This window comes from Heptranchias perlo, chromosome 10, assembly GCF_035084215.1.
Source record: "Heptranchias perlo isolate sHepPer1 chromosome 10, sHepPer1.hap1, whole genome shotgun sequence".
NCBI lineage: Eukaryota > Metazoa > Chordata > Chondrichthyes > Hexanchiformes > Hexanchidae > Heptranchias > Heptranchias perlo.
The window spans coordinates 73,205,853-73,219,559 of NC_090334.1; the positions used below are offsets into that span (position 1 = coordinate 73,205,853).

General features: G+C 42.9%; 1 protein-coding gene across 1 annotated transcript in view; it reads left to right on the plus strand.

Moving 5' to 3' along the window:
- entpd5a (ectonucleoside triphosphate diphosphohydrolase 5a) overlaps positions 1–13,707 on the plus strand; it is a 44,150-nt gene that overhangs the window by 11,742 nt on the left and 18,701 nt on the right. The window contains exons 2-6 of the mRNA XM_067992012.1: positions 2,268–2,574; positions 4,886–4,962; positions 5,975–6,118; positions 7,444–7,519; positions 10,294–10,329. Of these exons, the coding sequence (XP_067848113.1) occupies positions 2,346–2,574; positions 4,886–4,962; positions 5,975–6,118; positions 7,444–7,519; positions 10,294–10,329 (562 nt within the window). The 5' untranslated portion in view covers positions 2,268–2,345. The remainder of the gene's footprint in view (positions 1–2,267; positions 2,575–4,885; positions 4,963–5,974; positions 6,119–7,443; positions 7,520–10,293; positions 10,330–13,707) is intronic.

A 13,707-nucleotide genomic window follows, 5' to 3' on the forward strand; every position in this document is an offset into this window, starting at 1 on the left:
AGGCAGGGAGCTCTTTTCCCCTAGGTGAGCACCAGTCAGTTTAGCGATACTAATTTGTAGAGTTAGACCAAGCCCACATCGAGGGTAAAGTTTGCATAATTTATTATTTTTGACATTACAAGGAAGTAGGTGAAATTCTCTTGTGAAAGTGTTATCCTGTTCAGTCATCGACATACAAATTACAACACTGAATAGGTTGTTTGGCCCAACCAGTTTATGTTGCTGTTTATCCTCCACACAAGCAGTAGTCCTTGTCTCAAATGCCTGCTCTTTCTTCACATCCCTTTATTCCCCTTTCCTTCAACCACCTACCTAATCTATTCTTAAATGTTGACATGGTCTCTACTTTAATCACTTAGCCTAGTGCAACCCTCTGTTTTTGTTTTAAAAAATGTTCTTCCTGCTCTCTGTCCTAAAATCTCCTGCATTTAGTATTGTATTTATGTCCCTTCATTTTAGACCCCTCTACCAGTGGAAACACTTTTTTTTTCTATAAAACCCAACATCCCATTAGATGCTTTATGGCCTTATCCATTGAGGTGCTGTTTTTAATGTCTTGTGAAGCTGAATCCCCAAGGCACTCTGTTTTCCACATCACCCAACTTTTCCCCCATTCAAAGTATAATTTTTTTTAGTCTAAAGTGTACCACCTCACATTTACTGATTGAATTCCATCTGCCACTTTTTGTTACCCATTCCACCATCTTATCAATATTACCTTCTCAGAATTATTTACTATGCTCTCCTATTTTAGTATCATCTGCAAATTTGGAAACCAATCAATCTAGCCCCATATCCAAATTATTGATGTACACAATGAATAGAAGTAGTCCCAGAGCAGATCTCTGTGGGACACCACTATGTATTTCCAACACTGAGGAACTGCCCCTTAACACTTGCTCTCCTGTCTCCTCCCTTCTAACCAGTTTTTAATCTAATCTGCTACTTGCCCCAGTTCCATACTCCTTAATCTTCAATAGTCTCGCATGTGGTACCTTGTCAAAGGCATTCTGAAAGTCCGTTTACACCACATCCACTGCATTCTTCCCCATGCACCATACCGGCCACCTCCGCAAAGAACTCTTACCAGGTTTGGCAAGCATGATCTTCCTGTCTGAAATGTGTGGTGACTGCTTCTAATTATTTTCATTTCATCTTTAATTAAAGATTCCAAATTTTTCTCTGCCACAGCTATTAAACTGACTAGCCTGTAATTACTGGGTTAGCTCTGTCTCCTTTTTGAAAACGGGTATTTCATTGTTCACTCTCCAGTCCTCCATTACTAACTCAATTGCTAATCTTGCCCGTTTTCCCATTTTTTTTTTTTCCCCCAACCCACAGTCATCTCGTTTTTTTTTGGAGCCATTGTAATCCATTTGATGGTCATGTCCCTCATAATCCTCCTCCACATAGGAAGCCAACGCTTCAAACTTGTTGGAAAGGATCATTTGCTCTGGGTATTTGGATTTTTATTTTTATTTTCAGGTTGCATCAGTGGATTTTTTTTGTTTTTTTCATAAGCTTGCTTAACATTGGGACAGATAATCTTGAACGGCAGCTTTAACTTGTTTGGCTGGTGAAATGGGCATGAGAAATGCTGCAGGTTGGATCAGGTTTAGACCATACACTGGCAACAGCTGTTTGTTGGGACAGCATTAAGTTGTAATGTGAGCTCATCTTAACAACAAATGAGATTTTTTTTGTCTATTGATCAAACTGAACCCTGATTTGGACTAATCTATGACATTCTGTGTTGCCTCACTTTTTAAGGAGATAGTAATAGGGTTTTTTTTTAAAGAGTGCTTTTTTTTTTAAGGTGGAAACCTTGTCATGATTTTTTTGAAAGAATATAGGAATTATGTATAGTTGAAACTACGTATCTCTCTCCGTCTGTCTCTCTCTACTACTTAAGTACAGCTATGCAGAATTCTAAACCCTGCTAGATTAATGAATATGCTTACTATACTCACTAATTAAGTACATTTGCAATTCAACATTCACCTCTGTTAAAATGTAATTTTTGGAGAACTACGCTTGAGAGCTGTGAATAATTGGTCCAACTCCCCTCCTGCTGAGCATTTATGCAAACTTTGGGTGGTGGAGGGGGTAGAAAAGTAGTGACTCCCATAAGGGCCATCAACAGATAAACTTGGGCCAAAAATCCCTTGGCTTTAATGCCACCTTTTGGATGGGGAGCAAAAGGGGCATCCCATCTTTGTAAAGGACGGAAAACAAGAGAAACTATGTTTTAAAACTTGTTGTTTCAGATTCGTAACATCAGATTAAATTCCAGAAGTGACTTCTACCTCCATCAACATTTCCTCCTCCATTTTTAAAAAAAAATTATGGAATCTTTGAAGGGCTTCTTGGTTCTGGTGTTCCTTGTCTCCCTGGCTTGCATTACATCATCAGAAGTAGATGTTTACAGCCCACAGTATGGAATTGGAAATCAAGATATCTTGCCTTCAAGGTTAACCTCTGTAAATATATCCAACGTGTTTTACGGAATCATGTTCGATGCTGGAAGCACTGGGACGCGCATACACATCTACACTTTCATTCAGAAGTCTCCCGGTGAGTACAACCTATTTGCATTTCTTTATGCAATGAGCCTAGTGGTTTATTTTGATTTGAAGTCTTCCATAATTTTGTATTTGGCACAGTTGAATCTATTTATCTCTCATGCTGTTGCAGGCAAATTCCTGATAGTGATAAACAAATTGTTACTAAATGTCCCAGGTTTTATATTTAGTAATGGTATGGCAGGTTGTGGTACAGTATTTGTAACCTTCTGTGCCCACCTTAACCTGGCAATTTAACATAAGAGAAGATCAGTAATATCTTAAAACCGACTTTTTTTTACACCTCCCTAGTTCTTCCTCTAAGTGGTAAATTTAACTTGCAGTGAAGCAGTCTTGTCTGCATTGCCACTCTAGCTGTCGATGGAAGCTCATTGAGTTGAGGCACTTTTATGGTTGCTGTTCCACTTTTGAGAGACCAGCATTATGCTGGCCTCCCATGCAACTCTTTCCTTTTTCTCCCCCCCCCCCCCCCCCCCCCACTCCCCAAATTTTATTTTTCCACCTAGTGCCACTCTCCGTAACGTGCCGATTCAGCATATGGGAATCCGATATCTAGGATGTGCAGCATTTCAATCCAAGTGTTTTCTTTGGCTTGCTTTGATACTATTGACATTAGACCTGCTGAATCCGCTCCATGTATTTAGTGGGCCAGAAGTGGCAGCTCTCAAGATACACAAAACAAATTGGCAGAAAAAGTAAATGAGGGCACTGTATTTCCAAGTGCAGCTGATGGTGGGCGAACCAACTGTTTGTCATTGGCTGCATTCTAGTAATGTTAAAGTGCCTTAATGTTTACTGTGTGGGTTCCATTCCCTTGTCTTTTCCCCCTTCAAGAAATAGAAGGGCTCACTTTGAGGTAGTTCATGTACTGAACTGACAAAACTCGCCTGGATAAGTCACCATGATCAAAGTGATGAGCAATTCTGAGACCAGTTGATCCTAATATAATCATTTTGTTATGAAGCAGGTTTTTTTTAGCTTGTATTTTTCTGCTTTTGAGATTTCTAATTGCAATGAATTAATATGCGTACACTTACCTCTGTGGGTTAAGTGGAATTGGCTCTTTCTTTCCTGTCACGTTTAAACCCCAATCCCTCAATGGTCCTATATTCAATCTTCTTATGTTCTGTTGCAGTGAAGGTTGCTCACCTATCCTTGCATATTGAAATAGACGATGACCCAGCCTTCAATTTCTTTTACTATTATTATCCTTATTCTCACAAGCACTGAGAACTAAATATATGCATTAATGTCCTTCCTAAGATTTGTCACCAGCGAGGCGACCAATACAGCAATTTGGTATACCAGATCAGTGGGTTTGTGCTCATAGCTCTTGACACATCAAGGGAAAGTACAGAGTAGAATCATAGAAAGGTTACAGCATGGAAGGAGACCATTCAGCCCATCGAGTCCATGCCGGCTCTATGCAAGAGCAATCAAGCTAGTCCCACTCCCCTGCCCTATCCCTGTAGCCCTGCAAATTCTTTCCTTTCAAGTAGTTTCCTTTTTGAAGGCCATGATTGAATCTGCCTCCACCACCCCCCTCTGGCAGTGCATTCCAGATCCTAATCACTCACTGTGCTTATGAGAAAAAACTTTTTTTTTGTCATCTTCGGTTCTTTTGCCAATCACCTTTAAATCTGTGCCCTCTTGTTCTTGACATTTCTGCCAATGGGAACAGTTTCTCTCTATCTACTCTGACTAGACCCTTCATAATTTTGAATACCTCTATCAAATCTCCTCGCAACAGTCTCTGTTCCAAGGAGGAAAGATATGGTTTAAATTGGGCTAGATTTGTGTACGTCCCAGTGGCTGGTCACAGAGCGCCAATAGGAAACAAATCTGAAGGCAGGTTGCATCTCCCTCTCATATCCTTCCCCCCCCCCCCCCCCCCCCCCCCGCCCCACCTTCCAAATCTTTCAGTTGTGGAAAGTGAATGGTATAGGGAGATGAAAAATCAAGGTTAGATTCTCGTGGCTCTATTCAAAGAAGAGAAGGAAGTTTTCTGGGTATCCTGGCCAGTGTTCATCCCTCACAGGACATTACCAATAATAGATTAATTGGTCATTCATCTCATTGTTGTTGGAATCTTGCTTTGCGCAAAATGGTTCTTGTGTTTCCCTACATGAGTCGCTGCATTTCAAAGTCATTCATTGTATATGAAAGCATTTGAGTGATGTAATAAGGTACTGTGTAAATTTAAGTCTTCCTTCTTATTGGGTATCAAATCTGAGACAAGTGCTTTCCACCAAATTCACTGTACTCTAGACAGATGAGTAACAGATATTTTTTTGAAACTGCAGAACCCCCTCAATTGGACAGTGAAATCTTTGAGTCAGTAAAACCTGGTCTGTCTGCTTATGTAGATGACCCTGAGCAGGTGAGTACAGCATTTCTTTATGGATGAATTGAATTATTTAGTTGGCTTGCAAATCATAGCCTTGCACAAGTTTGCATGTTCTGTAGTATAATAAATAAGTGCAGTCAGAGGCAGCTGTCCCTCAAATGTTACTCTTCTGATTGATGGTTACGCAGATCTGGAAAATTTGAATTGCCTAACAAACTGGTGAGTCAGATCTTTTTAATAATTGTTCTAATAACCGTGGGTGAAGATTAACTCTGTGCATTTGAGCTGCTGCGCACAAGCTGACCAGTTCCAGGTGACATCAGTGCACGTGTGCAAGTTGGTTTGTTCCCTTTCCCTTTATTCTTCTTCCTATTTCTTTTCTTAGTAGAGATGGAGGAGGAGAGCTCTTTTTTCCTTTTTTCTTTTGACCATAGGGTAAGTGGAGCAGGTGACTTTGGACCTATGGTTCCCAAAGCTCTCCACCACTGGGGGTTTTCCACACCTAAAGTCTGGGTCTGTTGTAGTCTAGTGATTGCCATGATTAGTCAACAACTCCATTATTGCATTACGTGACCACCAGGATGGTAGAAGCTGAACTGGATGAACCTTGGTCTTTTTTCATATAGCAATTCCTATGTTCTTTCCTCGGTGGGAGAGAGAGGTACTGTGGAATCCAATCCCCAATATAGTGTGTGATTAGAAATGAAATTTGAGTTTTTGATCCCAGCCATTGGTTTACAGTGACCAAATATGTAGGCCAAGCTTGAGCATTAGTGACTCTTGTGGTGTCTCCGTCATCATCTTGTTGAAGAGTGACTGTATTTTAATGAATTACAAACAACATTGAAATAAAAAAAGGCATTGTGCAAAGACAAACAGTGCCTATCTTCATTAGCAACGAAGTGTTGACATGAGGCTTTGTTTATTATGCTACGGTTTGAATCCATTTGTGTCCCATAAATCTGCTGTGGTACACTCGGTGAATTGTGCAGGACAGTCAGACAGGGGTAAGCCTGTTTCAAAGTACTGTGTTTTTGTATTTTAGGGTGCGGAGACTGTGCGCGAACTACTGGACGTGGCAAAGCAGACAATACCTTCAACTCACTGGAAAACTACCCCTGTGGTATTAAAAGCCACGGCAGGACTGCGACTGCTTCCCGAGCAGAAAGCACAAGCTTTGCTATCAGAGGTGTGACCTTGTAATATACCAGTATCGTAGTAGTAACTCAGCAGTGTTTACTTGCATTTACACCAAAATAGCCAAATTTGTTATGCTGGGCCACTCTGGTGTCTTGGTATTAAAAAATTTTATAGGCAAGGCACTGTTTTGATTTTTGGTGGGGGGGGTCGTGGAGGGAGGGAGGGAGGAAGGGAAAGACAAAGATGAGAGAAGAAAAAACCCCAGAATGTGATCCCCAAAATGGCAGTGGAATCCCATTTCATAAAAATGGAATTTGACTTTCCCAGTTAGTGATTGTGGCCCTGTTTACAAGTTTTGCACCATTACCATCCAAGCTTTGTAACACTTTGAAGACTGGGAACTGGCATGATGACTCGAACTGTCATCTTATGAGGGGAAAGTATTGATTATGGCTGTGGAGAAGTCGACAACTCGGATTGATCTCTCTTTTCGACTAAAGCAGCAGAAATCAATGCGCTAACTAGATACAGACAAGAGAGATCCATACTTTCATCCTTGCTCTATGCTGAATTAGCTGATTTTAAATCAGACAATGGTAGGCCAGGTGGGAGAAATCAGCCAGGTCTCCCACTCTGGATTGCTATCAAATGACTCAGCTGAAAAGTGCAGTGTGTGTGAGAATGGGATGAGGCTCTGTAATGATCCTCCCCGTGGTGAAATAGCTTGTTGATATTCACTGTCTAAACTAGTGGGTACGGTAGTTTAGTGATTTATGTTACTGGGCTGGTAATCCAGAGGCCTGGACTAACAAGTTCAAATCCCACCATGGCAGTTTGAGAATTAAATTGGTTTTTTTTAAGTGACCATGAAACTGTCGCAAATACCCAACTGGTTCGCTAATGTCCTTTAGGGAAATAAATCTGCTGTCCTTACCCAGTCTGGCCTATATGTAACTCTGACTCTTAACTGCCCTTTAAAATGCACTAGCAAGCCACTCAGTTGAATCAGACTGCTAACCGTTGAAGTTGGCCCACCACCACCACCTTCTCGGGGCAACTAGCAATGGGCAATAAATGCTGACCTTGCCAGCAAGACCCACATCCCAAGAATGAATTTTTAAAAATGAACTTGCTTGGGTGGGGTACTGAAGGGCAGTTGGCACTCTGAACTGTATCTCACTAGGAGGGGCCACTTTCAGGAGAGAAGGGAACAGAATTAGAGGTGGGGGAGAGACACTTCTTTCGGGGGGTGGTGGGGGGGGAAGGAAGCAGAAGAAACGAGAATTGAGAGAGGTGAAAAGAGATGGAAGGATCAAAATGCGTACAGTGTAAAATAAATCTGTAATTGTACTGATGTGTGCATTTTCAATCTAGGTCCAGGAACTATTTGAAGATTCCCCTTTTCTAGTACCAGATGACTCTGTTAGTATAATGAATGGAACTTACGAAGGTTGGTACCAAATCCGTAACGTGCTTTTTCTTTTCCACTCCTGCTGAAAATTATGTTGTGTATACTGCGGATCAGGCTGGAGAATTGGCCATTTCCTGCTACATCATTTGGGATTGAAAGGGACCATCTAATTCCTCTGCTTCTATGACCCTGTATTAATTTGATTAACAATTAACCATCACTTGAAGGCTACATTACTTATGTTGAGTTAAGATAATTCAAGTCACAATGTTGATTTAGACATTGTTACTTGGGAATGTATGTTACATAGCGTTTGCTGCCTCAACAAACACAGGAAACCTATCTTCCTTAGTGGGCAAATATGCATGGTTCTTGACCCTGATTGCTATCCAAAGATCCCTGTAAGAGGTACTTGTGTGTTGGATGGTGGATTGCACTGGACTTGGCTATGATGACTCCTGTGGTCAATAGCCCTCCCGCATACTTGCTGCTCAGACTCGTACATGAAAACTGGCCATTTGGGTGAGCAGGAAGAAGCTACTAACTGTAAAATCTTACTCCAGCATGTGTTGCTAGCTTCAAAAGAGGATTGGTGAGGGGAGAAAATGAAAGGAAAACTGGAGGAGAAAAATAAAGTAACAAAAGGAATCAAAGTTGACTAATGTATGGTGATCATCTGAAAACACAACGTCTGGTTTCCCACCCTGCTCTACCACTTCTCTCAACCCCCTCCACTACCTCTGGTGTTGTCGGGCTGCTTGTCTGACATCCAGTCCTGGATGAGCTGAAATTTCCTCCTATTAAACATTGGGAAGACTGAAGCCATTGTCTTCGGCCCTGCCACAAACTCTGTTCCCAAGCCACTGATTCCACCTCCATCTCTGCCTACTTCTCTGGCTGAACCAGACTGTTCACAACCTTGTATTCTATTTGACCCTGAGCTGAACTTTCAACCCCATATCTTCTCCATCACAAAGACCGCTGCCTTTCAACTCCGTAATATCGCCCATCTCCGCCCCTGCCTCAGCCCATCTGCTACTGAAACCCTAATCCATGCTTTACTTATCTCCAGACTAGCCAATACAAATGGTGTCCTGGCTCGCCTCCTATCCTCCGCCCTCCATAAACTTAAGCATTCACCATCATCCCTGTGCCCGCTGACCTACATTGGCTCCCAGTCCGGCAACGTCTCAATTTTAAAATTCTCATCCTCTTGTTCAAATCCTTCCATGGCCTCGCCCCTCCCATCTCTGTAATCTCCTCCAACCCTCCGAGAACTCTGCGTTCCTCCAACTCTGGCCTCTAGTGCATCCCCCACTTCCTTCGCCCCACCATTGGCGGCCGTGCCTTCTGCCATCTAGGCCCTCAGCTCTGAAATTCCCTCCCTAAACCTCGCCATCTCTCCTTAAAACCTACCTCTTTGACCATGATTTTTGGGCACCTGTCCTAATGTCTCCTTTAGCTCAGTGTCAATCTTTGCCTGATTACGCTCTTGTGAAGCGCCTTGGAATATTTTGCTACATTAAAGGCGCTATATAAATGTAAGTTGTTGTAATGGTAAATTGATAGCCTGGAATTTTCATTCGATTACCTTTGGAGGATTGGAGAGCCACCTTTGAGTTTTTTTTCTTCTCTGATGTTGCGCCTGTGTTTTCTTTTGAACCCCCAAGAAGATTAAATAATTTGAAAAGTGTTCACTAAAATGCAAAATATGTTTGTATTCAAGGATTTGGGGTAATTGGGCGTTTCTTGTTTCATCTGATTTTTGTAACACAGGTTTATTGTAGTGATCACTTAAAAAGCTCTTTTAAAAGGTATGTTCGTTCAGACAAAGGAACATTAAGTAATTGGGTAGTTTTGTCAAATTTTGATTTGCATCCCTGAGCCAAATTCAGTAGTATTCACTCCACTTGTCTCCATAATTTCAGGTTTCAGTTTGTACTATACAAAGTGGTATAGTACTTGGTAAACCCAGATTTGTTGGCCTAATGTAAAAGTTGTTATGACCTTGGCCTTTGGTTCCAGTGGATTGACCATGAAACCACTTCAGTTCCAGAAATGCTTTTGCTTACCTTTTTATGAACAGATTGGTTTGGAACAGATTCAACAAAATAAAGTGGTTTCAAACTTTGGATCAGTGAGTTGACTATGAGCGAGCTGCATGTGTTTTTATAAAATCATACAGCAGAGAAGGAGGCCATTCAACCCATCATGTCTGTGCTGGCTCTTTGAAAGAGCTACCAATTAGTCCCACTCCCCCTGCTCTTTCCCTGTAGCCCTGCAAATTTTTTCCTTTTCAAGTACATATCCATTTCCTTTTTTTGAAAGTTACAATCGAATCGGCTTCCACCACCCATTTCAGGCAGGTTATTCCACATAACCACTCGCTGCATTAAGAAAAAATTCTCCTCGTCTTTCCCCCCCCCCCCAGCTTTTTTTGCCAATTAACTTTTTTATTGAAATATGTGTTTGTATTAAGGAGAGAAATATGATCCAGAAAAATCAATGGGGTGCGTGTAGAAAGAACCAAAGGGCACGATTATAAGATAAAGAAACTATTAACTTAATGAGTACATTAAATATTTTACACCTGGTTGAAGTACTCAAAAAATTAGTGGACCAATTCTTGATTCATTAGGTTAATGCTGGGAGAAGAGGGAAGTGCAGTGATCTGGTGAGTCCTGAAAGAGAACCTAAACAAAAGATTAAGTTGGGAGGGCTGAAGAGCTGCCTCATCTACTCCTTATTTTTTTTTAAAAATCCTTATAAAGTTTTAGATGTTTGTGCTGATTGTAGTGTTTTTATTTCTGCAGGAATTTTAGCCTGGATCACAATAAACTTCTTGACTGGTATGTGTGATTTTTTTTTTTTTTGGCCATCTTCCTGCTCCCTACCACCATTTCCATTTTAATGTTGGAAGAATAGTAATAGTTTGGAACTTCTTACATGGCTAGAAAATGTTTTGGTGTTTTTTATCATGGCTTCACCAACTCCGTCAGCATCCTAAGGTTCACAATTTACGGCAGTTTATGTTGTCGGTTAAATGGACCCGTGCACAAGTAATGTTTCATAATTTAATCAGAACAAAAATGCAAAACTTGATGTTTCTTTGGGTTCTGCCAGAACTCCCATAAATCTCCCAGCTTTGGGAGCCATACAATGCATATTTAATATCAAATCCAGTATTACGTTATTGACTGCACATCAAAATGTAATCCAGTAGAACAAAATGCATGGAAGGTTTGAATTGCCTTAACTCGTCCGTCATCCAACATAACCCAATATTCTGATGATCTGCCTGATTTTCCATTGGTGCCCAACAGTAATGCCAAGGTAGTAACGGAAAGGAAGAGGAGGTTCAAAAAACTCAATCCAATACAAAGAAAACCACTGGATTACAGGTTCAGATGATTGTTTGACTGCTCTGTTTGTTCTTGGGGTTTGTGGCGTTCTTTGTCCCACACATTGTTTTCGCTGTGTAATAGATTTAGGTGTTATCAGTATAGAGTGTATTTTCCTACAGTTGCTGATATGATAAAGTCAGTGCAAGTGTAAATTTGGTCTCCTTCATGTATGAAGACCTAAAAAGTAGGACCAGTGAATTTCTTCCACTTCCATGCAGTCAATTCTGTTGTTATTGGTAACCATAACTATTTGTAGTGGACATATTTCAAGTTCAATACCCAATTACAAACAAAGCAGCACCATGCTACTGTGAAAGGCTTAACCCCCTCTTATTAAAAAATCTGTTGGGATATAAACCTGATCAGTTACAGATGAATAAGAAACACATTACTTATTCACGCTTAATTATGTGCTAGGTCCAGAATAACAGAGCCCCTTTTCAGTCTGTGATGAAGGTTTAAATATCAATGCATGCATGTTTAAAAATTACAAAGTTAGGAATAACAAAGAGAAATTTGGAAGAACTTCTTAGACACAGGGCTCCACAGGCCAAGACTCCCTTTGATTTTTAAGTGATTACCTGGTTCCTAACTGTAATTCAGAGCTTGACTACTGTGTGGGAGGGGCTTTCTATAGAATTTTTTAAATTTCAGAATATACTTTATTTCATAAAATTAAGGATACACATAGTTCAATGTAAATACACAATTTCAATTCAAGACAATACAATACAGATCGTACACACTCTGATCCCGTCATTATAATTCAAAACACAGTACATATCTGCTAATACATTCTGTACAATACAAGGTGGGGTGGCCTTTGCGTGGGCCGCACCTCACTTCAGTGCGTCCCGCAGCATACACTCCAAGGTCCAGAAGTACATCAGCCGGCAACACTCAGTCATGGACAGCTCCTTCAGATGGAAGACCAGCAGATTTCGGGCGGACCAATGGGCGCCTTTCACCAAGTTGATGGTCTTCGAGCAGCAGTTGATATCTGTCTCGGTGTGTGTCCCGGGGAACAGCCCATAGAGCACAGCCTCCTGTGTTACCGAGCTATTGGGGATGAACCAGGACAGATACCAATGCATCTCTCTCCACACCTTCTGCGCAAAGGGGCGGCCCACCAGGAGGTGGACGACGGTCTTGTCCCCCACCGCAGCCTCGAGGGCAGCTCGCGGTGACGCTGAGATTCCGTGTGTGTTGGAAGGACCGCACTGGGAGGGCCCTTCTCACCACCATCCAGGTTACATCCTGGTGTCTGTTGGTCCGTTCTGGCGATGAGACGTTCTGCCAAATGACATTGACCGTCTGGTCGGGGAACCGCCCGATCGGATCCATGCTCTTCTTTCCCTGCAAGAACCCCAGAACAGTGTCGACCACTGACTGACAGCCTTGTAGTCGAAGGGTTTCCTCCTGAGGAGTTTCTTCACCTGGGACAGCTGGTGGGGTACGGTCCAGCTGGATGGGAAGTCCTGTGTCAGCGTGATGGACAGGTAGAAACTCAGTACGTAGTGACACTTAGTGTTTGTGTACTGGGGCTCTACACACGTCCTAAGATGGCCATCAGGATCAGGGTGGCATTGGGGACGCCTTCCCTCCCTTTTTGTCTGGGGGCTTTTACGTGGTGTCCCTGCGGATGCCTTCTACCTTGGACCTCCAGAGAAAGTGGAAGATAGCTCGGGTGACTGTGGCGGCGGGGAATGGACCAGTCCTTGGCCACGTAGAGCAGCACCTCACACCTTATCACTAGGTTCCTGCCGGCATTAGAGATGACAGCTCCTTCAGTCTCTCTTTCTTTCCCGGCCCTCCACCACATACCAAGCCTCTGTTTGGCCTCGGCAACCCCGCTCCTCCCAGTTCTTGGTGCAGGCTAGGGGTCCCCCGAACCCCCAGCTCCTTCAGGTAGGCGGACCTGACGGTGAAGGAGACAAAGGATCGGGTCTCCCACCTGCCAAAGAACATGGCCTCACTTTTACTGCGGTTCACTCTGGTCCCCGAGACCAGCCCGAACTGGTCACAGGTGTCCATTAGTCTGTGGGCTGATCGGAGCAAAAGACGGGGAGGTCATTCATGTATAGGGAGGCCTTAACCTGAGAGCCTTCGCTGCTTGAGATAGTCACCCCCCACCCCCCGATAGCTGCATCCTTCCAGGTGGACACGGCAAATGGCTCGATACAAGACCACAGGGGACAGCCCTGCATGACTCCAGATCTGATCGGAAAGCTCTCTGACTCCCACCCATTGATTAGGACTGCGCTACAGATGTCTGCATAGAGCAGTCAGATCCAACCGCAGATTCCCTCCCCAAACCCCATTTTGGAGAGCACATCCATGTACATGTAGGGTTTCTGTCGAACGCCTTCTCCTAGTCCAAGCTGATGAGGCAGGTGTTCACCCTCCTGTCCTGCATGTCGGTGATCATATCCCTGTGCAGCGCAAAGCTATCTGATATCTTCCTGCCGGGTACAGCACAGGTCTGATCGGGATGGAGCAGACTTGACCCTGTTGCTGATGATCTTTGACAGAATCTTGTAGTCGATATTTAGCAAGGAAATGGTTGCCAATTTTTGATTTATTCCCTCTTCCCCCTTCTGCTTGTAGATGAGGGTGATGATGCCTTTCCTCATGGACTCTGACATGGTGCCTGCCAGAAGCATACCCCCGTACACTTCCAGCAGATCCGGCCTATCCAGTCCCACAGAGCTGAGTACAACTCAACCGGTAAGCCATCGCTTCCGGGAGTTCTACTCTTCTTGAAGGACCGGACAGCCTTTGTCAGCTCGTCCAAAGTCAGTGGCTGATCCATGCTCTCCTGCA